General features: G+C 36.9%; 2 protein-coding genes across 3 annotated transcripts in view; both read left to right on the top strand.

The window, feature by feature from the left end:
• LOC127983543 (connector enhancer of kinase suppressor of ras 3) overlaps window positions 1-8371 on the top strand; it is a 42239-nt gene extending 33868 nt beyond the window's left edge. The window contains exons 18-24 of the mRNA XM_052585733.1: window positions 662-735; window positions 2411-2482; window positions 3614-3675; window positions 3809-3903; window positions 4281-4437; window positions 4530-4711; window positions 7411-8371. Of these exons, the coding sequence (XP_052441693.1) occupies window positions 662-735; window positions 2411-2482; window positions 3614-3675; window positions 3809-3903; window positions 4281-4437; window positions 4530-4711; window positions 7411-7659 (891 nt within the window). The 3' untranslated portion in view covers window positions 7660-8371. The remainder of the gene's footprint in view (window positions 1-661; window positions 736-2410; window positions 2483-3613; window positions 3676-3808; window positions 3904-4280; window positions 4438-4529; window positions 4712-7410) is intronic.
• Window positions 8372-17282: 8911 nt separating this feature from the next.
• The window catches only part of LOC127983930 (rho guanine nucleotide exchange factor TIAM2-like), a 39244-nt gene continuing 30241 nt past the window's right edge, over window positions 17283-26285 (top strand). The window contains exon 1 of one of the 2 annotated variants that reach the window (XM_052586333.1): window positions 17283-17448. The gene's annotated coding sequence lies outside the window, so the exon portion shown is untranslated. The remainder of the gene's footprint in view (window positions 17449-26285) is intronic. The other variant, XM_052586334.1, reaches the window with a different exon arrangement.

Here is a 26285-nt window from a genome sequence, read left to right on the forward strand (position 1 = left end):
TTTTGTCTCTCAAATTCTTACTGTGCTTAATTTGGAGCAAGCGAGACGAAGGAGGGACTTTATTGTGTCCATTTTCAGTTTCTGATCTCATATCCAGAAAAAAACCCTTCTTCAAATCACAGCTACATTTCATGAAAGCATAGCCATCTTAAAGGGACAGCGCACCCAAAAATGAAGTTCTGTCATTTTCTCACCCTCAAGTTGATCCAAACCTGTATGAGTTTCTTTCTTTCTTCTGTGGAACAAGAAAGAAGATGTTTTGAAGAATGTTTGGTTACCGAACAGTTAATGGTCCCCATTGATTTCCATGGCGTGGAAGAATTACTAAGGAAAGCAATGGGGACCAGCTGTTTGGTTACCAACATTCTTCAAAACATCTTCTTGTTCAGCGAAAGAAAGAAACTCTTCTTGGGTTGGAACCGCTTGAGGGTGAGAAAAAGACAAAATGTTAACTTTTTGGATGAACTGTCTCTTTAAGTAGATTGTAGAGACCATTGGTGCCAGTGGTTTCTATGTTGCTTTTGAGTCTCACATCCCTGGTTAGTTGTGTACCGTAAGTTCTGTATCATGGCAATGAACACCGCTAAAACCAGTCCACCAGAGTTTGTTCAAAACCCAAACTTAAATGGGTAGTCTTTCTCTCGGTTCTCTCTCTTTCCAGGCGGAGAAAGCCGAAGGATACATCAACATGAGAGACTTCACCATAGAACAGGCTGCCGAATGCAAGAAGAAGTTGTAAGTTCATCTTCCTTATTTAGAGAGATTTGTGGCTGCTTGTGGTAAAAGAAAGAAGAACCCAGAAATGAGAATTCGCCCCATGTGGCCACATGTTTTTTTTTTTTCTGAAATAACTGCATGCCAAACACAAATATAGGCTATAACTGTTGCTCATACTTGGTAACAAGATTCTAGGTTTTATTTGTCACGTGCAATTTATATGACATACAGTAAGCAGTGAAATCTAGGTCTGGCATACTCTCATACCATAAAAAAATAAGAAGAACATTAAATGCAAAAGATTAAATATACACAATATATTAAACTACTACACAGATGATGTGCAGAGATGTGAACATGTGCAGAGAGTAACCCTACACTACCAGAGTCTGTGAAGTGCAGTGTGTTTAATGTCCATGTTTAGTAGTCTGGTAGTAGTTTATTACTCTAAACATACAGCAATCATATGCAACACCCACACAGATTCATAAAAACTCATTGGGTTTCACGCAGAATGGCATTGCAACACCCCAGGACATCATAACAACATCTGGCCATCCACCCAGATCACACTCGCAGTGGTCTGTCAAAACCATGCCTCAGAAACCACCTAGAATTGACCTAGATTCATAGAGACACAGAAAGAAATAGAAGTGCACTAAAACACTGAATGGCAACCGGTCAAACTACACTAGTAACAGCACAGAAAAACCCTGGAAACATCCTAGAGCCATATAGCAAGGAATGCCATTCCAGCGTGGAATCAAATTTTCCTTATTTGGATTAAAGATTACCAAGACTTTTTTTTTTTTTACTTGCACAGCAACACCAACAACACCATAAAAGGAACATACTTAAAAGCGCAGTGTTTAATATTGACAGCTAGCACTTGAAATGGATACTGCGGTCCAAATTCAAAATACTGGAGAGAGTTGTTTCAATGATTGTGTGGGTTGCCAGATTGAGGATGTGCATCAGGAACAATTGACATTGGAAGGCAACGAGCCTTACACTGTAAGTTAAAGAGTTAATTTATCCTCTTTGCAATATGCCTCTCTTCGTTTACTGGCTTCCATGGCTGTGTTTTCCACCAACTGGCAACCGGGATGTCCAAATACTATCAGATGAACTGAATCACACAAACAGACGTTCAGAATAACTGTATGAGAAACAAATATGTAAACTCAGCATGTTTCCTAAATATCTGCAAACATATTGTATTTGAATGCTTTAAGTTCAGTCAAAAATGACGTACAGCACCTTTAACACACTGCTTGTGCAGTCTGCAGTACTCGCATCTTCTGAAGGGAGTGTAAAATGGCTGTGGATTTGGTTTTAGACTGAAGCATTTTGAAGATCTAGTTCAAGTTGTCAGGCTGTAAATCAGATTTTTTTTTCTTTTCACACTGGAAATGTGTCATCTATACCCCTGTTAAAGCGCGCTCAAAACACAGGAAACTGCCTGCTCTAAGCATGTGGTCTGACTTACTGTGTTTTTCATAGACTTCCTTCATACAGTAACTGTGTTTTACTTTGATAACTCAGATAAGACTGGAGACAAACCTTGGTGTCGGACATGCTTTCAGTTTTGTGTAATGCTTCCACTATGTCATGTAACCACACATCCACAAAGATGCAGTCTCGGGGAAGACCATTTAATTTAATTTGCATGCATTTTTATCTTATTTTCCAGTGCAATGAAAGCAAGCCACCTTGACATGCTGACGTTCTACTTTGCAGCTGAGAGCATGAAAGACATGAACAAGTGAGTGTGAAAAAACACAATTTCTTATGTTTATAAATGTGGTCAGAGATAAAACGCTTGCTGACACATTTTTAGTCATGTAGCACTTAACGCATACATGCTAAACTTGTGGGTCTGGTTTTTGGCCCAATGTGACATGTTTGCATTGCAGTGTGGCGTGCTGCTTTAACACCTCGCTGGGACCGAAGCTGTCTGCAGCACATCACGAGGTTGAGCATGTTTGATGAAAACAGGGCTTTGCAGACCTATAGTACTAAATATACAGTTTGGATTGCTTTACTAAGCTTTGCTGGAAGGGTCCAAAAAGTTAAATGTGCATTGCAACTATTTTATGAATATTTTTCTTTGATAGACTAGTTCACACAAAAAATTACTTTAAATGCATAAAATATTTAAATGTCTAAAAAAATAAAATAAATAAATAAATACAAAGAGATTAATTTGCAATTAGCTACAGGGCCCAAATTTTGCATTTTAATTGTTATATATCGCCAGATAAAACCAATAACTGCTTTTTGGATGCCAAATGAAATCAATTTTATACCGTATTTCTTAGTACGATGTGTACACATGTGTAAAATTCTGCATTTCCAATCTAATGAACACTTTTTAGTTGTAAAACTAGCCTTAATGTCTATTTTAAACTGAACAGAGTTGCCTATGCTGTGAGCGTGCTACACATTTATAATGAATGGCTGTGACTCTTCCTAGTAAAGCTGTTGTATGGCTTCAGAATCGCACATAATTATATCACATAATTCATATGGACCACGTTTTACAATACTGTTATGGTGCCTGACATGCGTTTACTCCAAAGTTTTTTTTTTCTTTTTGTATGGAAAAGAGCAGCCTCGAGATTCTTCAAAATATCTCCTTTTTGTTTCGTGGAATCAAAGCGTCAAATGGTTTTGGAACAAGAGCCCCAAATCTTTTTCTTGTAAGCAATTCCTGTAAAGGTTTATTTGTAACGTACTAAAATAAACCTGTGAGCGGAAACAAAACACTTGAGAGAAAGCTGTGGGTGTGCTGCTATTAAACCGTGTGGGCAGAGAACATGCATCACGATCCATTACAATTATTCCACAGATCTGATGAGTAGATTCATTATAATTGATCTTCTTTTTAATCTAGATGGCTGTCTAAACTCTCCCAGGCTTCAAATGAACCTGAGCCCACAGACTCCACAGATGGAGGTAAAGATTCCCACCACAAACGGTTACAGAAACCCGGTTAATACTGAGTGTCTGTTTTAGTGATGTGTTTCACCAAAGCCACACCTGATACTGTAATAGCTGCATGCTTCTGCTATTGGTTGTGTGAATCCAGAGTGTTACAGTGAGGAGAGTGATGATGAGGATGAAGCAGACACTGCTGAGATGTGTGTGGAGTACACGGATCAGCTGACTCCTGGCTCTCTGCATGTGAGTAACCACACTCGGTCCAGACCCATAACCATAAGAGCTCAAAGTCAGCGTATAACTCCTCTATTCACTGTGGTTTATATGTGCTATTAATGCCTGGTGAAATGGGTCGCACAATAGTTTGACTGCTTGGTTTGAAAAAAGGTACAACAACAAAATGCAGTGGCCAGATATGTGTCTGACACTTTTCTACAGATGTATGCAACCATGTAAATGTTTGAGGGGACAAATGCATCAGTGCAGAAGTAAACACTAACTCTATATACAGTAATTGTATTTCTTTGTCATTTCACAAGTGTTTTTTAACTGAATTTCTTTATGATTCTGATAGATTGAGGTTGTATTTTGAAACGTACTTGTGTGTGTGAATGTTTCAGGGGTGTCTGCCGCCCCCCCGCTCCTCATCCTCTCCATGTCTGGTTCCCCCGGTGTGTGACCTCACAGAGACTCAGAGTGCAGACAGTGAGTCGTGGCAGGAGCTCAGCTCTGAGGAAGACCCCATCCAGAAAATACAGGAGTTCAAAGGAGACCACTGTAAGTGAACGCTGGAGGCAGATCTTTTATCCTTTTATACCAGACATTGCTTTTTGTCTCTATAAAATCCTCTGGTGTTGTTGTTTGAGCAGGCCCCCCGTCTGATGAGATGGAGATGCTGTATCTTCACCTGAAGCAGGTGAGTCTGTCCCCCACCGGAGCCCTGCAGCCCACCACCAAACGTGACTTCAGGTCCTCCTTCATCAGACGCTGCAAAAACGAGAGCGTCAATGAGAAACTGCACCTGATCCGAGCTTTAAACAGCACTTTAAAGGTGAGTCCTGAAAGGGTTAAATGCTAATCAGTCTACAGGGAAATGACAGAAAGTCTATAGATTCTATTTTAGTTAACAGTAACACTCAACCAGATGTATTTATCTATTAAAATATGTATTTATAAATTAAAATATAGTAAAAATAATGAAGGGAAAAAAGTTGTCAGGGCTGTTTTCTGAATATAGTTTAACTGTATGTGAACTGTTGGAATATCTGAATTTTGTAGAAACTGGTGTTTGTGTAGTTTACCTTTTTATTAAACCAAAGTTAGTTAGTTTTTTTTTTAGAAGTGTCTTCTGCCCAAAGTACAGCAAAAACAGTAAAATTATGAAATGTGTTTACTATTTAAAATAACTTTTGTCTATTAGAATATATTTTAAAATTTAATTTATTCCTGTGATTTCAAAGCTGAATCTTTAGCATCATTACTCCAGTCACGTGATCCTTCAGAAAGCATTCTAATATTCTGATTCACTGCCCGGAAAAACATTTATTATTATGTTGATGAACAGAATGTTCCGAAGAACAGCATTTATCTCAAATCTAAATCTTTTGTAACATTCTAAATGTCTTTTATCATCATATTTAAAGCATTATTGCTGAATAGTATTAATTTCAATACCCGTTTTGTCTTCTTGTTAGTGCAGTTTTGTCTGTTTCAGATATTTGACTTCCTCTCTAGTGTTTTAAAGTAGAATAATATCTGTGGTGTGTGCTGTTATATTAAGGGGAACTACACTGACTCACTCAAATGATCTGCTTTGCACTATGTTCAGTGTTTGTGTGGAGGCAGGTGGTATTTATAATTCGGAGGCGTGGGGGATGTTTGTGTTCGAGCGAGCGTCAGGTTGGACACAATCTCACCACTGCACTGTGACTCATCAGACTGTATTATGAAGCGATATAAAGAAACTCTGGGATGAGGCAATCATTTATTTCTGAACCTTGATCTTAAGTTGGGTGCTCTTCCAGTGTCAGTGCTTTACAAAACCTGTTATGTAACATGACATAATAGTTTGTGTCGTTTTTATCCATGAATATGATCTATAACTTTAATCTCTTATCTATAAAAGTATCTTTTAGGATTCTTTTAAAAATTTAAGTAAAGTTTTTCAGTCTACAGACCAAGACTTGATTTAAACTAAACCTATAAATGTATGATCAGGAAATATTCCCGTGTCTCCTTCTCTCAAAGCTACAAGATCTCATCATTTGATGAAATTTTGTTGAAATGTGTTCAAAAGTCAGAAAAACCTGTAACCATAAGGAATGTCACTTCCTAACACCTGTTTTTCTGCACTTAAACACCCTTTTTTGGGAGTTGTTCTGTAACGTTTAGTTTTTATATGTATTCACTGTTCAGAACTGGGCTAGTTAACCAAAACATTGTCACTACCGAAACATTTCATGGAGTTGCGGTAGTGACATCTTTGTTTGTTTTTGTTTTTTTGGACTGTGTTATGCCATAGAACATGTCAGTGTTACGGTAGTGACAAAAGGGAACACACAATCCTCATATTTGGGGAAAATAAACAAGCTTTTAGTATAGTTATGCAATTTAAATTTTTTGTATTTTAGTAAGTTTTAGTGTTTTAGTATGGGAGTTAAATTCTGTAATGAGATGTGGTCGCTACTGAAGCAATGGGATGTTTTGTCAGAAATAAAATGATCATCTAAGATGTTTAGATGGTTTTTAGTTCAGTGTTTATCAGACTAATGAATCCTTAACTTTGAAATCAGTACAGTCAACTTTTTGACAAATTTATAAAATAGCAAAATCCTAATAGATTAATATAATATAATAATTAATAGTGTGTTTCGGTAGTGACAATTTTGGCGAGAGGACAAATATTCCAAAACCTTTTGAAAATACAATATGAGTATTAACTGCACATAGAAATGTATATCTTGGATATTATACAATTTGCTATTTTTTTTTTTTTTTTTTTGAGAAATACATCTTTAGTGATGAACATTGTTTTGGGATCATAAAGTGTGCATACATGTATCAAAACATTGAAAAAATTACTAGATTTACTTTTTTAATTCAGTATCTTATGCTCACCAAGGATGAATTTATGACAATACAGTAAATCACTAATATTACTACAATTTAAAATGACTTTTCTATTGTAATTTTCTAAATATTATCAATGTTGAATAACAGTTGTGCTGCTTAATATTTTTAAAGAAACAGTAAAACATACACTGTTACAAAAGATTCTACTTCAAGCAAATGCTGCTCTTTTGAACTTCAAAATAATTTTTTCAGAATGTTTCCATAAAATATTAAGCAGCTAAAACCATTTTGAACATTGGTAATGTTAAGAACCCCTTATTAATAACTGAGCACCAATAGCAGCACCAAATCAGTATATTAAAATGAAGGACCACGCAACACTGGAGTAATGATACTGAAAATTGCTAAAAATATATTTTAAATAGCTAATTTATTTCAAATTGTTCACAATATTAAACCTTCTTTTTTTCTGTTCTTTTGATCAAATTAATCCCTGGTGAGCATAATTTAATTAAAAGCATTTTAAAATCACAGACTCTGTTGATTGTATTTGAAGTCTACAGACACTAGATGGCGCTATTGATCAAACAACCACAGCAGCTTCACTGGAACAGCTGGAAGTTACACTCCTAGCTTCAGAAGCAAACATCATTTGATTCTGTGTCCGTCTTGTTTCAGGCGAAGGAGGCCGATCTGCAGACCATAGAGCAGGTCTTGAGCGAGCCGTCTCTGAGCGCTTGTAAATACAGACAGTGGCGAGATGCTAATGTGCTCCTGCTGCAGGAGATCGGAGAGCAACACAAGAGAGCCGTGGAGACACAAGCGCAGGAAGCTCTGGTTCAGCCTCAGCCTCTGCCTGTGCCTCAGCATCCGTCGCTCTCCAGCCCGGCCGCTGCGATCGCTGTGTACACCGAGACCAGTCTGTGAAGACCAGAAGACCATTACAGGAACACAGACGGAGCGGGGCTTCCAGGACACAAATGAAGCTTCGCTGAAACACTTCAAACAGTGATTCCTCTGAACCGGACACAGAAGAGCCTAGCTCGGTTATAACTCTTTTCTGAAACGTGTAGTTACTGCATTTTGCCTTTTGTAGTTCAGAGTAACTGTAACAAATGAATAAATGACACGTGTTTTGATAAAGAAAAGTGGGAGAGGAAAATGTCTGTAGATGTTCTGTAAACTTGACTCAAACTGTGAGTTCAACGGGAATATGAATCACTCTTGGATTCATAACTGCACTCTATTGTCTAGTTTTTAATGCAATCTATAAATGTAAATTTTTTTTCTCCAGATTGTGGATTATGCACAGAACAAACACACTCCTGGATGTGCGTGTGCATGTATTTGTTACCACTCGCTCCATTTCACACTCACTATACACACACATCGGAGCGCCGTTCTCTCTTTGGTTCCTAAACCTGTTTGTGTCTGATGTTTTTAGGAGTGGCGTCTTGTTTACCGGTTTTAACAAGACGGTCCCTTTTAGATGAACACATTTTAGCATTTTACAACTGAAAATGAATGTCTCAGGTGTTGTACATTATTTGTATAAACGTCTGATTTAATTGTATAAATGTGTACTTGATGTTTTTGGAGTAATTCATGCTGAAGGTGTGAAATAAAAATGATGATTTAATATTTTCCTTTAAGTTTTATCTGTTAGGATGTATTTGAGATATCGAAGTGCTCAGTATGTCCATTTAGCCACTTATGCTCATTGAATATGATAATACTGGTGGTTATTATTCAAGGACACTTCTGACTTCATATATCCACTAAAGTCATTGTTCAGAAACATGCTTAATACACTAAAACAAATCTCTCTTTTTTTATGCAGAATACACAGTAAGTGCATACAAGAACAACAAAGATATAATTCAAATATGCCACAGTGATCTATAAAAATAAAGCATAATGAATATATAAATGCATACAGAAATGTAAGTTTTAAATAAACACTTTAGAAATCTGGCATTTTTACAGTGCGTGTAACCTTCTGGGATGAAGTTCAATACGAAAATGGCAACATACAGTACAAGATAAATGATCGAGGTTTTTAATATAAGAACAAAGTACGTTTTCCTTCTGTAAGGCTAAAATAAATATAAACAGAATATTTCCTGAGTGCACTGGGCAATGTTTAAATGTGATTAAAAGCATAAATTAAAACAGTTCGTCATATAAAGATGTTAAAAATCATTTGAAGAAGGACTTGTTAGTTTGGAACAACTGTGAAGACTGAATTAACCCTTTAACATCTTTGATTTAAATGAACAGAAAATGCAAACGTGTCTTTCGCACCATGACACCAGACAGAGCCTCTATCATGCCATCTGTGACGGACCGGTTTATGAATGTATACTCAGACAGAAACTTTTTGATAAGAGTCCAGCACACCGATCACACTCGGCCATCTGCTGCCAGCTTTTGTACCCCAGCACAAAGAGAGTTAATCCGACTGCTGTGCTGTTATCCTTCACTGACACTCATTTACATGACAACAGAAGATTCTGCACACTTTCAGCTGAAGGCCTGTAGGGGGCACCATAGAGTAAGATGCATAATTTGATGTCGGAAACGCATGCAACTTCTAAACTTTTCTACAATATTATACACTGAAACAATGTACTTGACTGGTTGATGGGGGAAAGTACATACTGTACACATTCATAAAATGCGATTTTCTTATTAGTGGACATTTCTTTTCTTTTGGGTGCATAGTATGATAATACACCAGTACTGTGCTAAATTGTGTCTTGGGTAGCACACACCACTTTTGTTATCTAGCCAGTCAAAATGTTGCAGTTATATATAAATGTTAGCATTTAGCAAAGAAATTCCTTATTTTTCTTAACTTTCAGGTTTGTAAATTTGCAAACTACTATATAGAAAAGCATCTCCTGACCTCAAATTCATCACCATTTTTATTGAAGTGGAAAAGTCTGTCCACCTTGTGCATTGCACAAAGGTTTGTGGGTAATCATAGCTCAGATTGAGTACACCAGTATTTTCATGAATTTTTCCCAAAGGGATTTTTCTAGAGGTCTTTGTTAAAGAGCTCAAAGCCAGGAATTTACCAGCTTTGAGGTAAATCACAACATTAATACAACTTTGATTTGACACACACAAAAAAAGTACAAGACGTAACAGTTTTAATGTTTTAATAAAAATATACGTTGAAATATTGTGGACTGAAGCATTGATTGCATGACCTGACCTTTGCTCTCTATAGCATGTACAGATGCTCACTTAAAAAAAATAATCCATTAGAAAAATTATAAACAGCGCTATTAGCATATTTATTCAATTCAATTTGTAATACTATTTAGAATGGAAAGTATGTGGAATAGGATGCAATGCTAGTTGCTTAAGTCAAACCGGCCTTAGGCCAGTGTAAAGAGACAGACTGAAAAAACATGTTATTGTTTCTTGTGAGGTGCAGAGAGGGTAAAATCATGCCTCCTGGTCTCTAAATAACAATGTTACTGTCTATTTCCGCAACAGCGGTTTAACACACAGCTGAGGTCAGGAAGAAGGCAAGACACTTGCTGTAAACAGAAGAAAGTGTCTGTATTGGAAGCAGATTGGAATACTACATATCTTTATGTGTCCTGTGAGGCCATATTTCTTCAGAGCTGTCAATTGTGGCTAGCTCAATGAAATTTAATGACAGTGTGCTATCCACAGGTTTATAATGTGTGTGTGTGTGTGTGTTCTTCTGCAATAGCCTCCGCAGAATAGGACCTTCTTAATATGTAATAAAACATAAATGTGGAATATTTATATGAATAAATATTAAATTCATCGTTGAGTTGCATTTTTGAACGCATCATGAAACCATTGTGGATTCCAATTTCAATAGCAACGATGAATAAAAAATCAAACTATTGAACAATTTTTTTTTTTTTTTTTTTTTTTACAGCTATTGAACTTCTTCAGTGCTTTCAATTTTAAACAATACACAATAAATTTAGTGATTTAGCAGAAGCTTTTATCCAAAGCGACTTACAAATTAGGACAATAGAAGCAATCAAAACCAACAAAAGAGCAATGATATGTATGTGTTGTGAAAAGTCGTCTAACGTCTAGTCTAGTCGTCTTTTTTTTTTAAATAACAAATAACAGAAAACAAGTAGAAAGAATAGTAAAAGAGTTTTTTTTTTTTACAATAAATTAAAAGAAAACAAGCAGATAAAACAGAAATAGAACTGAGAGTGCTAATGTTAGCGGATCAAATGTAAATAGAGGAGATGTGTTTTTAGCCATTTCTTGAAGATGGCTAAAGATACAGCTCCTCGGATTGAGTCAAGAGTTCAGAGTTGCAAGCTTCTAGACTGAAGTAATGAATTTAGGTAAAGGGGTACAGAGCCAGTGGTAGTTTTGTAGGCAAACATCAATGCCTTGAATTTTATGCGAGCAGCTATCAGTAGCCAGTCCAAATTTATGAACACAGGTGTTACATGCGCTCTTTTCGGCTCATTAAAAATTACTCTTGCAGCCGCGTTCTGGATTAGTTTTTGAGGGTATGATAGAACTGACTTTAAGACCTGTCAACAGAGCATTGCAATAGTCCAGCCTGGACAGAACAAAAGCTTGAACAAGGAGTTGAGCAGCATGTTCTGAAAGAAAGGGCCTGATCTACTTGATGTTGAATAAAGCAAATCTGCATGACCCCTGGTTTTAGCAACGTGGTGTGAGAAAGTCAGCTGATCATTAATCATAACTCCAAGGTTCCTGCATGGCTGCCCTTGAAGGAGGTATTTTTAATGCATCTAACTGGATGTTGAAATTGTGATGAAGTCATGGATTTGCTGAAACCATAAACAGTTCTGTCTTGTCAAGGTTGAGGTGAAGACGATCGCCCATCAACCAGCAAGAAATGTCTGTTAGACAAGCTGAGATGTGAGCAGCTATCATCGGATCATCAGGATGGAATGAGAGGTAGAGTTAAGCGTCATCAGCATAGCAGTAATATAAAAAGCCATGTTTCTAAATGACAGAACCTAGTGATGCCATGTAGACAGAGAAGAGAAGTGGTCCAAGAACTGAGCCCTGAGGCACCCCAGTAGCTAGATATTGTGATTTGGACACTTCACATCTCCAAGATACCTTGAAGGATCTTAGAGGTAAGACTCGAACACTGGAGTGCAGTTGCTGAGATGCCCTTTGCCAGTAGGGTTGACAGGAGGATCTGGTGGTTAACCGTGTCAAAAGCAGTGAACAGATCCAGCAAGATAAATATTGAAATATAGCATCAAAACATTCAAGCAAATCAGTCAGTTATTAAAAAGAAGCAAATCAGTAAGTTATTAAAAAGAACAAAGAAACACATTGCAATCAATAATAAACAAAAAAAAAATATCTTCCGTTTCAAGGGCAATAAGTGATTTTCTCTTTTTTCCTTCAGCATTATTACTCTTTGAATATTGGACCAAATAGATCTAATAGGTAGCGTTCACACAAATGCACAGATCGATTTTAACATATCAAATACGTTGTCTTGTCCCATCTGTTTACAATCCTTCAAGACATACTTTAAGTGGTTTACATTGATTTCACATAATTAAAACCTGGATTTCAAAATTATTTGTTTGTTTGAATGTTCCCTTTAATTTTTGTTCTTGCTTTATAAGGTGGACATTTTAGTCAGCTGAGCAAAAATATCATGCAATAACTTCAAAGTCCTATTTCTATTTGAATTAATACTTAAAATTTGGCAAAGCCACCTCAGTGTATTGTATTTCATGATAAAACAGTATACACTGTGATTCTCACAAGGGCATCACATCTGTTATAGGCCTAAAAAAAAGCCTGTTAGACAAAAATGGGATCATCACGACTAAAACTATATCCGCTATTCTTTACTGCTCCTGTTACCAGACAGGTTTGTTTTATTTGTCTGGCTCAACCAGACAATAGTGGGGGGAATTACTGTGAACAGCCAAAGATAACAAGGCTGGCAATTTGCACTTAGTGTGAAAAGACACTCCGTTAAAACAAATGCTATCCATGCAGCATATAGCTTTTAAAGTTATCGGAAAGCTCTTCTTTTTTCACTACATAACTGTATAGCAATATTAGAAAGTAAATCTAATTCTGATCATGTGACTGTCTTCTGTTATATTTTGAAGATCCATGTTCCAGTAGACATTCTAACATTAAAAAACAAGCCCAGTTCAACAAATTAAACCAGAGCTTCATCAATGTTCAACTGTATGTGTTCTTCCTCCTTCATTCTGTGGATGTGAAATTGGCTCCTGGACTGCTGAAGGTTGAAAGCTTCATTTTGGAGAGATGCTGAGGTTCCTGTGCATTCCTCAGAGGAAATGTGGTTTTGAGCTGTGACTCACTGTAAACCACAGCACAGCAAACTCACCACTCATTCTTCTGGTTTGACTCATAATAGCATATGAGAGAACATGTTGCTCATTCTAACTAAAATATAAAAGCCTGTAATGGGTTTGTTCATTTTCCAGGGAATTGTTGTTGAAGATCCGTAATTAAATGGGAAGAGTTCCATGGTTAAGGGTGAGACTCCATGTAGCATCCTTACAATATTCCCAATTTCTCATGAAGCTGTGTTTCAACACATTCAGTCGTGCATTAATAACTTAAGTATAGGCCTACGTGAGTCTTTTTGACAGATTCGTTAAAAAGAACTCATTCCAAAGAGGAATCTGACTACACTTGTTGCTCTGAATGTTTTTGTTTTTTTTCAGTGCGAGGATAATGTAATATGAAAATTTGATGTCAGTTTCTCACCTTTGTCTTATTCTGTGTTTCGTATAACAGTTAAAAGATAAAGGCTCAGATTTACTAAACATGGCAAATTAGCCGAGAGCACAGATTTGAGTGGAAAGTTGTACTGTTGATATACATTACAGACAAATGTGCAAATTAAACAGAGATGCTGCCAGATCATTTCCATAATTTTCATTTAATTTCATTTATTTATTCTCTTTTCATGGTAATGCAACACGAAATGCCACAACAACAATCCAACAAATAAAACAAAAATACATTTCTTGACAAGAAGAACAGGAGTAGGATGAAGAAAAAAAAATCTTATAAACGTTAAAGTTACAAATTAGATGGTCTCACCGACATAATTATTAATTCTGCTTAAACAACACTAAACAAACAAAAACAACAATGATGCAATTTCTTTTTTTTTATTTCTTACATAAGCTATGTGTGACTTCCATTTAAATTTTTCATCAATGAGTACTCCTAAAAACCTAAATTCTGATACTCTCTCTATAGTTATTCCATTTAAAGTCAAACGAACATTATCAGGACATTTTTGATTTTTGTAAACAACATACATTTTGTTTTACTTAAGTTTAACGACAGTTTAGTTTTATTAAACCATTTCTGAAGAAGGACCAATTCTTGTTCAATAGTTTTCATTAATATTTGTAAATTCTTTCCCGATATTAGTATTGTCTGCAAAAAGAACAAAACGTAAAATATTTGATTCATCACAGAGGTAATTAATAGATAAAGTAAATAATTTAGGCCCCAGCACAGAGCCTTGAGGGACTCCACACTGTTTTGTTTCCAACTTAGATTTATGGCCTATATACTCTACATATTGTTGTCTATTTTCTAAGTAACCAATAATCCATTTTAATACTACACCTCTAATTCCATATGTTTGTAATTTAGATATCAATATACCATGATCAATGTCTCTTCAGGGTCAATAAAAACTCCAGCTGTGTGATTTTTATAATGACCATCACATTCACAATATACCAAGAGCAGTGGAAATTAGCAACTATCAAAGCTATGTCAAGTAAAAAATGGGTTAAGAAGAAATGCTTTTTTGGAACATAGAACTAGTTCTGAATAAGAAACCAGAGCTTGATTCCTACTCTTCTGGGACCTATATTAAACCTTTTCTTTAATCTGTCTTCAAATCCCACTGTGTAAACTTCAATCTTCCTTTATCCTCTGTGTCAATAAGACTCAAGATGAGTTTCTTTCTGCCTAGGTGAAATTAATTATATGGTTATTGGTTATATCTACTGCGGGCGGTTCGAATCCCATGAGGTTTCTGATGTTGTTTCCATTGCATGATATGATTATATGTCTCTCTGCTGTTGAGATCTCAAACTATTAGGCCCCTCGGCTATGATTCGGTGGTGAGAGCGATTGCTGTTGTCATTAACAAGGAGCTGCGAGATGTGAAATGTTGCTCTCAGATTGCAATGCGGGCAAACCAGTGGGGAGGCCGGGTAATAATGGTGTGTTATGATGTGATCAGCACCCACCGCTGGAGCTGCAGGCTACGACAAAACACACGCGTGTCTGTGTGAATGAGGACGACCCCCTTAACAGACGTGACCTCAATGGAAAAAGAAATGCAAAGGCGGGAGTAACAATGAACTATTTTCCTCAAAAGATTTACCTAGTCAAGCATGAACAACATGCATTTGAATCTCTGAGACGAGAGGTCAAAGGGTTGGTAGAGAATTAAAGTGCCTGCATGTGGAAAGTAAACGAAGAATGGTTTCAAGTAATAACATTTTGGAGTAGATACTTCACTGTCTAATATCCCAAAACCCTGTCTGCATGTGTTTTAAAAATTGGTTGGCATTATTTGAATATGATAAATTAGTATTGTAGTCACTGAGTATTTGCTTGGCTGCATTTAAAACTTTGATGTTGACCATTAGACATGATGATTTTTTTTGGGGGGGACAAAATAGAGTGTCTTGTAGAAATTGAAATCAGGTTTCTCTTGTTAACACATTAGATAATTTAATATGTGTTTGTGTGGAATGTCCCGTCTCAAGACACAAGACTTTGAAGTAATCCACTGAACACAAAGGGAGGGATTTTAAAGAATACTTACAGAATACATGCTGTTTATACCTTTTATTACCTTACATGTAATAAAACAATCTGTATGCATTGGTTTTGATGCATTTAAGTATCAAAATGACCCAAAACACTTGTTTAAGATTTACTTTAGGTCTTCATAAGCCATATAATAGCTTTGCTGCTGCTTTAATTTAAAAAATGCTCTTGGTTTGGTCAAGCTCATGTTGGTTATATTGGCTTTGTGACAGACGTCATGGGAAGGCAGACTGATTTCTGTGAAAAGTGCATAAAAGCAGATACAAAACCAAACAAACAATGGCAGCATCCAAAATGACGTACTCTTTGAGTATATACTTCATAAGCAATAAATTGGCAGCCGTGAAACCTTTTTTTCAACTTTGTTCTATATACAGTAGAATAAATGTGTGTTGCATGAATGTATTCTGGATGTACTGGATCTGCCACGCTGCCATTATCATGTGAGCTATAGCACCAGTGCTGTCGCCTCACTGCTCATGGCCTCATGGGATAGTAAAGTGTCCATTGGATGTGCACTTTAGAGTCTGACCATTCAAAATCGATTGGTCATCTGAGTAGTTTTTTTTTTGGCTGCTGTTTTATGAATTTGGATGTACAGTATGACTCTTTTTCATAGTGTTTTTGCCTACTTTATAGTAGGGAAGTATGCACAATCAGATGCCAACAGGGATTCTTTAACATAACACATCATTAAATCCTCATACAGTCTCAACCCAATCTTAAGAGAAAATGTAACGAGGTACGAGGTAATGGAAACTAAAATTTTTAAAATTTTACCACAACAACAAGAAAGTACCATAGCAAGAACAATGTATAAATGCCACCCTAGACATAACCGTCGCTTGGGTATAAGCAGAGCGTATGAAAACATACAAATGAGATTGTACAAATTCAGATAAATTTAGCCACCAGTTCACCAAAGTGTAAAATAGTTACGAACTGCCATGTTTTGTGTAATTGTGACATAGTTACACACTCTCAACATTTCTGATAAAGCCTGATGTATATCTCTGGTTATTATCCCCCCCCCCCCCCCCCCAAATGCTTTATCAATAAGGGTGTTCATTGTATTTTCACGTGTCACACACTGCTAAAAGTGGTTACTTTACAATTGCTACTTTAAATAGGTATTTATACCCGATTTAACATATATAATGCAGTTTTGAGGTAGGTCTATAAATTCAGCAATATAAAAATATTTTGACCAGTAAATGGAGTCAATTTAGATGTTACCATTTTTAGGTTATATAAATATACTCTACTCTACTCTATAGTTTCAGTGCAGTCTATGAACTAGCAGTTCAATCTCTTGCCTAAAAACATATTTGTCATTCATCAACATATTATTATAATTTTTGAGCAATTAAAGTAGCTTTCAGTCAGTCCCCTAGGACGGTCTAATCCAAACTGAGTCGTTCATCCATCACCTCTCACGAGTCGGAAATGTTAAGTGGGACTGTGTGCACTGCTTGTTCAGATTCGTTGAAAAGATCCGAATTAAAAAAAAAGGAGCGAGCATCGCTGAGAAACAGTAGACGGAAACAGTGCGTGAAGTGACATTCCTCAACACGAAAACTGTATGTATGATCTAAAGCTGGATAATTAATGAATAGCAGCATCAGGAAAGTGAATACCAAGTCAGTGGGCTGTTTCAGAGAGTTTGGGGAAGAAGGAGGTGTGGTTTCTGAGCTCCTGATGCTCATTTGGCGTTCTGCGCGCTCGAGGAGAGAACGACATGTACTTGTCCTGGAAGATAATGCCATATTGAAGGATTTTGTTGTCTAAAGATAAGTTTGTCTTATGACAATTATTAATTGTCCAATAGTTGTCATCATTTCAGCTGGGGTGAGTGGATATAAACTTTCTTAATATTCCCGCTATGCGTTTGATATCTGGTTCAGTGTTAAGGCAGTGAAATTTGAGACTGAATGTGTCAGAGTTGAGCGTAACAGACGTACTTGTTTTTTTTTCTTTTCTTTTTTTCCCTCCCGAATATAGATTTTATTTTAGTTTGTATATTATACAAAAACAACCAGCTTCTGCGGTAAGATGTATCACAATATTGCATCTCACAGTATTATGAAACAGCATGCGACAGGCTCAACAGAACGATGTAGCAGCATCATTCTTATAGAATATGAATGCATAATGATTTTGTCATGAACCTCTCTTTTTCTCTGCCCTAGATAGATACAAAAACAATACTGTGCTCTTAATTTTCTTTTTAGTAGCTTCTCTGTCTCTGTTACTAAGAGCTGCAAATCATTGACAAAGTGGCCCCCCAAATATTTGGTCACTTGAGCAACAGTTAAAAATGTATTTATCAAACCAGGTGTCATTTATTTTAAAGGGCAGCTTAAACACGCCTACAGCATAATATTTCCAAAAAAAAAAATGTTTAGGAACATATATTTTTCAAAATTAAGACATAAATATGCGGACTCAAACTTTATTTCGACCAAAAACGAAAATTCTTTCATTGATTTTGTTTATTCTGTTGAACACAGAAGAAGAAATTCGGAAGAATGTTGATTATCAAATAGCCATGACTTCAGGATTATGGAAAAATATGCTATGAGCGTCAATGGCTATCAACTCTTTGTTAATCAACATTCTTCAAAATATATAAGATATAAGATATATCTTTTTACAGAAGTAAGGAACTCAAGGTTTGGAACAACATGAGGCTGAGTAAATGATGACAGAAATGTAATTTTTGGGTGAACCAACCCTTTAAAGGTAAAGTGTGTATATTTTATCGAATTTAAACACTGGCTCAGCCAATAGTATGAGGTTTGGGCAGGACTATCTGTTTGCCCAGCCAATGGCCAAGGAAGTGTTTGGGAAACCTGTTTGGAAACATTTGGTCAGTCAAATTTGTTATACTAAATATGATGATGATCCTTTTTACTGCTGACAGTGTAGGCCTACATGCCGAAAGAGCATTGAGAGCAAATTGTATAATTAATCTAATTTTATAACATATGTCCACCCATATGTTTTTTAATAGCGGTGGCCTTAATAGGACAAACGATTAATTATTTACTTTGCGAAATCCACCGCATGTTGCTCACGAAAAGTCTTCATGCCTCTTTATTGTGTCTTCAATAGTCTCACCCCCCCCTCCCATATGCAGGATGTCTGTGTGTGTGTGTGTGTGTGTTTGCGCGCACACACACTTCTTTGTTGCTGCCACCTCATACTGTTTGTAATGGATCTCAAAGAGCATCCAAAGAGCAGCTGGATTGCCAGAGTGTGCTGAGGTGAATGGGGCTCAGAGCATCAGCTGCAGACTCTTCTATCACAGATAAAGCCATGGATTTTGTAGAGGAAGCTTGTCTCTGAACATTATACAAGTGTCTTCAGCAGCAGCAGCAGCAGAAGGTTTATATCAAAGTGGCTCTGTCAAGGAAACACTACCCCATAATCACCAGCACACACTCCTCCGGCATTCTACCAAACCGGCTTTTTGATCAGAGCGGCCACATGCACTCTGATATATTTTAAGCTTTAATTGGAGTTTTGCCTATGACAGTATGCATCAGAAATACTATATCTGGCATAGTCTTCTAAAAATGTTTAGTTACAGGGATAGTTCACCCCAAAAAAAAATTCTGTCATCATTTATGCATCAGTTTTACCCATACATCTTTGGAAAAAGGCTGTTCAAGTGCTAAAGTAGATGGGCAGCAGGGGCTGTCAAAATATCATGAATAAAGTTCACGTGACTCATGTGCGCTATTCCAAGTGTTCAGATGTCATATGGTAGCTTTGTATGAGGAACAGATTGATTAAAAAAGTTCAGTCAATGACAAACCCTCATTCTATATAAAGTGTAACACTTTCATTACACACTTGTACTTTTATTACCAAAAAGTGTTGTTACCTATGTCCTGTTACACATTTGTACTTACACATACCATTCAGTTGGTTTTTACATATGTGTAGTTACATACTATGCACCAATGTGTACTTACACTTTGGTTACATGTACACATCTAGTTACTATTTAAGTACACATTAGGGACACTTAATATAAAATGCAACAGGTTGAAGATAAACGTCTGTGAAAGTGATTTTGTGCCTCTTTAGGACGGCACTCTAATCTGTTGTTCACAGTGCAAGAGTGCAAGCTTCTGTAGGACACATAAGTCTGAAGTAGTGAACTGAGGTAAAGGGGTGCATAGCCAGTGGTGGTTTTTTAGATAAACATTAATGCCTTGAATTTTATGCGAGCAGCTATTGGTAGCCAGTGCAAATTGATGAACAGATTAGTGACATGCGCTTTTTTCGGCTCATTAAAAACGAATCTTGCTGCCACGTCAGGATGGAATGAGAGCTAGAGTGTCATTAGCATAGTAGTGATTAGAAAAGGCATGTTTCTTAATGACAGAACCTAGTAATGCCATGTAGACAGAAAAGAAAAGTGGTCCAAGAACTGAGCCCTGAGGCACCCCAGTAGTTAGATGTTGTGACTTGGACACCTGACCTCTCCAAGACACCTTGAAGGACCTCTCTGAGAGGTAAGACTCAAACCACTGGAGTGTGGTTGTTTACAATGCATTAATCCAAGTATGACATCAGTGAACGTCATTGGTTCTCGTAACTGATCGCGACGCATTCTCATTTCCCTTTTGGCACAGAAGTCTCATGCCTACTGCAGTCACACTAAATTTACTGCTGACAAGCGATTTGATTTGGTCTCTTGTTTGTGACAAATTTACTTTTTCTTTTTCAATTTCAGTTGAGCGTAAGAGCCAGGGAACTGCAACTGGACATCTGACAGTGTGGCATCTGCGTGCCAAGTTTATTCAGTGACGCTAATGCACCTGATAATTGTTGGTGAATTGTAAGCACATGGAGCTGCAGTGTAGAAACGTAATGCTGAGGTTATTCTAATGTTTCTGAGGTTGAAGTCTGTCCAGGCGTCATTTGGGCTTGTAATGTCTTTGTGCATCTGATCTCTTTCCAAAGTTTCTAGACGTCTTTCACCGAGTGAATGACAACCAAGCAAGCGGCTCGCATGGAAATTATTATAACTGCCTGAAAAATGATATTGCTAGTTATGCTCTGTCTGCTAATTCATTAGTTATGGTTTTGCTTTTGGACCCAGATTTTACAGTGGGCCCAAATCTGTACCAAAGTTATTCAGACAAAAGCGTCAAAAAGTTGTTAACCTTTTCCATTTTAAAAGTTGATAAGTCAATTTATATTACTATTGTAAACTTGCATGTTCCTAAAAATATATATTAATGATAATCCTACGGGCATCATATATTCATTATTGAATTTTACATTGTGTGCATTTGTTACATTTCTAACAGTATGCTCCAAATAGCAAGGTAAAATTAGATCATGTCGGTATCTCTTGTTTGTTTGTAATAATGAGGTATTCTCTGATGACCTTTTGAGCTGCAGAGTTGATGCCGCCTTTCCGCTGGAATACCAATGAAAGCATTGTGAGCTCTCAGCTGCAAAGGTCACATTACTGTGATTGCAAGGGCAGTGGGTTTGTCATTGTCCTACTGTTTCAACAGCACACACCTTTTTAGTCTACGTTTGGGCAAAGTAAAAAAAAAAATCCCTGTAGAAAAATATGTACTTATTAAAATTTGAATATATTAAGACTAAATGTTTCCTGACACTTAATTGTATATTAATCCAAATCAAATCAAGATATTTTGTGGTCTGAATTTAAATGAAATGAATTTATAACATTTATATGCAAGAAAAATATATAAATAAAATGTGCATAAACTTTTTCCATCTGAGGGTATAATTTATGTATTTTTGTTTTGTAGATGTGAAGGATAATTAACTCAGGTCAGACTGAATTGCCAAATGTCCATCAAACAAACATTTGGCTTTTTGTGTGAATTGTTTGACTAGGTTAGCACTGTTTGTGTTTGTGTTTGGAAAAGGTATTGCCATGCCATTTAGCCTTCATCCAAGAAAAGGAGAGAGGAGAGTAGCAGAGAGAGAATAGAGACTGGACCTGGCGTGTGTCACGTGTCTCTCTCCTTTTTTCATTTTTCCACTGCTAGTCATTGCAGGCTCTCAGCCCTAATCCACCCTCTAAAGTGCCTTGATGCCTTTGTGCTGTGAGCTGGAAGAAGGACCCTCTGTTTCCAGCTGTCTGAAGTGCTGCCGTATGGAATTTTTGCTGGATTTTCTCCCTAATTAACCCTCATTTTCATGTGCAGAGACCCAATTTCTTTGTGATGGAGGAATGCGATAGGCATTGGTGCTCCTTGCGTTCTGTTGTTTTTCGCTAAGCCTGGCTCAAACTCAACATTGGGTTGCTTGTTGAAGCCCAGCAGAAGCATGTAATTGCACAAGACGGTACAACACTGGAGAAGGTGTGATAACATCTTCACAGCTTATTTTAGCCCAGCTCACCTCAATAAGACATGCCCTCATACCAGCGCTGCTAAAATTTGTAGAGGCCGGTTACTAGAACCCAGTGGCTTTTTAAACTTGTGACTAAAAGATGTGTAACTGAGTTGAATGCATCAAGATAATTTGATGTTTGCACATAGCATGCAATATATCTTAAACTAGATTTGTGTTTCCTGCATGTCCTTAAATTGTAAAAGAATAATATAAAATGCACTTTTTAAGGCTGAAAACAGTCTGAAATATTGTTAATGGTGGACAAATTGTGTTATAATTGTCACATAGCACTTTTCAAAGTAGCTTCACAGCATTAAACAGGAAAGTAACTGAATCAATGACACGGACATCATCAAAGATGAGGCAAGTCCAAAACTGAAGCCAAAGTAAATCTGTATTTAGTAGAAAGTCTGACATCTTATTCCTTCTTCTCATTCAACACCAGTATGAAACCGAGTCCAGCTCAAGCACGTGCCCGACCGCTCAGCTGAACACCCACAGCTCGGGAAGCCAAAGAGCCATTGAGCATCCAGCAGGGATCGTATGTGGAAAGTCAACATATGGTGAAAGGGAATTCACATTAGTCCAAATCAAACAGGGCCGACATTGTCCTTGGCAAACTTGAGCCCCCTTTTTAATTTGTTGGCATGTGCGGATTAGGGTGAATTTGCTGATTCTGTAGTCTGGACCAAACTCAGTCTAACCACTTTAGTGAAAAGGTGCAAATGTGACAGAATGCAAGAATAGTTTGAATTTAAGTAGTCGATACCTTTGCTTCTGTTTAACGTCTGAGTTATGCAAGTCCATGTGTTCTTCGTTTTCAAGGGGACTACGTGTCTCCGAACATAATTGAATCCACAAAAACAAACAAATAACACAACTAATGTAATCAGATTCTGAACAAATGACTCTTATGAGACAATTCTTCAACAGTAATAAACATTGCGCAACCAGTGTGGCCTGTTTCTGAATGCAATTGTTTTTAAAAATAGTAAAAAAAAATCAATACCTAATCCTACATGTTTCACAGATGTACTTTATGATTTTAATTGTGTTTGAATAGACTGCTTTCGTTGATGACGTATTTTTGTGGGCAATCCCGTAAGTTAGCATCACCTGGAGACCCCTCAAGAAAAACCCATATGATTTTTCCAGCAGCTTATGGTTTGTTGCAGAAAATAAGTTCTGTTACCAAAAAAATGCACTTTTATTATATGTTCGTCATGATAAACTTCATATATGTACACAACATTTATGAGTTTGGAATACAATCCTCCTAAAAAAAAAAAAAAGAAAAAAAAATCCAACATCATCTCCCGACAACTCTATTTAGTCTTCATTTAAAAAACATATTCCCTGAAATTTTGAGTTGAAATAGGTTGCAACATCACAATTATATATACAATGAGACTGTGAAAGCAATAATGTTTAATATTGTTTAATATAGACAGCAACTGTTTTCTTTTTTCAAAAAATTCAAACTTTGAAAAACACTAGGCAGTATTACAGTTATGTTTTATTTAATAGAATAAAAAGTGTAAATATACTGAGGTTGGCTTAACCACGGACCTTGTTTCATGCATTTAATCAATTACCAATTCAAAAAACCCATTGAATTCTGGATAATGTTACTGGAAGTGCTAAATTGCTGGTTTCCGGGTTTTGGCCTACAGAAATACGTCATTCCTGACGCACTTTCTTGAACAGGTCACTGTTTTTCTCATACAACCTTGGTAAAATTGCCTGCTTTTGGCAAACTCAGGAAATCGAATGCTTTCTGGATAGAAATGTCTTTTTTTGTGTTTGTTTATTTTGACCTAACTTGAAAACCGTTACTAAAGCAACATTTCTTGTTGCACTGCCTGCTGAACGGTCGCTACGCTTCTAGAACGTTTTGATTGAAATAATAGTTATTGGTTTAAATACTGCTGGCATCTCATCTTATTTCAGAAAATTAAGTCAATGCATTAATTTCCTTAACTACATAATATTCTAAATATACAGTTAGGGCTAGATTTACTCACAGCTTTAGCACAAACCTTAATTTTGCATAAAATATATATATATATATATATATATATATATATATATATATAAAAAAAAAAAAAACTACTGTCATGATTTACTAAAAACACAGTGACTAAAAAATAGCAATGAAAAGCATGGACACAGTTATTTTTGGCTGACTTTATTGTGTTTGTAGGATTTTTCCCATTCAGATTACATTTTTTTTTGAGGAGAGTATTTCAATTAATCATGCAAGGTGATTACTGTCAATTTACTGGTATTTGCACCATTATTTAATGCCCAATAAAGCATTAACACATTAAGGCCTATGTTATTAGTAGATTACCTGCACCTGATCATCATCAGCTCTGCTTGTTCGTGACCTTACATTCATTTTTGCGCTGCCTTTGTTAGGATGTGTTGGTCTTTTATGGAAATGAGCTGGCTGTGTTTCTTCTTTATTTTGTGCATTTGTGAGCAGATCACCAACAGAACTTTCCTCTTCCATCAGCTTTTACGAGACTGTGATTGCCATGTTTAGTGAATGTGGCTCTTAAACTCAGATATGCACATATCCAGACAGGAGACGCTACCCCCTTTCTAAAAATCCCAATCCCGTGACATGTCATTATGGTAAAGACAAAGTTTTCTCATCTGATGCATGGATGCCTTTACATCAGCCTGTATAGTTATGGTTTAACATGCTATTTGTGTTTCATGCGGACACACAAGAGTCCAAGAAATGGTGAGTTTTAGTCATGTAGCACATAGTAATGAGGAGTGCTGTGTGCCCATCGCTGTAATTTTGTCGGTTAGTCTAGGCGTCCTTGTGGGTGAGGGGGGCTCGGAGAGGTTCGGGGGCTTACTGTGGTCACACCACACTGGAAACTCAAGGACCTCGAATCAGCAGCTCTGCCATTTAACTGTAAAATATGATCTTATCAGCATCCCGCTTGTGTTTTAATAATGGACCTTGGGAAAGCTGTGCGCCAGCGTGTCGTCTTTGTGCCCCTCATTATCAAATAATCTGCTGTAAACTCCGAGGCGACTACGACTTCTAAGAGAAATGCTTCAGTTTCCAGTGGGAGAAAAGAAACAGGCCGTCACTATTTTAACAGTTTGTTTTCTCTGGTTTCCCTAATGAGATTTACCACAGACTAAGAGATGGTTTTAGTGTGCTCCAACACTCTGGTGATAAACAGAAATGTTTTCTCATCGCTAAGTAAAGCGCAGAACGCTTCATACAGAATAAGTGTTTTAAGATGGGCTCCTCATGACATCATCCACGTTTCCCAGGCCCCCCCCCCCCAGTATAATGATCAGGCTTCAGCCACAGCTGCTTTTAATTACACATGCAGCGTTTCTCGTCAGTTTCCAGGACAGACGACTCCTATTCTCTCCCTCATCCAGACAACTGTTTATCAGGGCTTCAGCAAGCCTGCGGAAATATGCTGGAAGTGCAGGGTGTGAATAAGAGGGTTTGCAACAGCATTTTCAAACGAACCACAAACGTTTGGTCACAAGGTAGTCCGACTGCATATCTTAACCCTGTGCTAAAAAGAGTCCCGTTTGTCTACCACAGTAACCACAGCAATAGTTACTCTGGCACTTTGAATAAGAATTGATATTGAACATATTATTAATCACGTCATTATAGTTTTTCATATTACAGATATATCATTAGAATGCGAGAGAAATGTGGTTTTATGGCCAACCCAGAGTCTTGGAGCTCCGAAATCCGGTGAGATTAAGGATTTAATGTGCATTAAACAGAGCCCTATTTCCCATAAAGACTTTCTGTGAACCTCTTTGACCCATAATGGTTGTTAAACTGGAAATATGAGTGCTGTTTGCTCATATAGAAGTTGCTAGGGTGTTACTAATTGGTTGTGAGGGTTTTATGGGTGTTTATTAATGGCAAAAGTCAAAACAGCCCAGCCCCTCTCATAGTGCATGTATCATTCAATGCAAGTTCATGGAATTTTTTGCTCATTTTATTGCCTTACACGTGAAAGTGCAGAAGCTTGGAATAAAATAGTACATTCCTCGGTTTCAAGCCAAACAATCTGCTGTATCATTATTGTCTATAAAACAACGTTTTGGACAACTTCTTAAAAGCTGGGTAGGTGATTTGGTTCAAAACATTATCTGTTATGTTGGTTGAAAGTCTCTTCACATCCTGATAGCAATCACTAAGTAAAGTGGTCAAAATGTATTTATGTTTTTATATCATCTGTGGAAGTCGTAGGAGCATAAAATGTTCGTCCAATCAAAAAGCTCGG

Source organism: Carassius gibelio, chromosome B20, assembly GCF_023724105.1.
Source record: "Carassius gibelio isolate Cgi1373 ecotype wild population from Czech Republic chromosome B20, carGib1.2-hapl.c, whole genome shotgun sequence".
NCBI lineage: Eukaryota > Metazoa > Chordata > Actinopteri > Cypriniformes > Cyprinidae > Carassius > Carassius gibelio.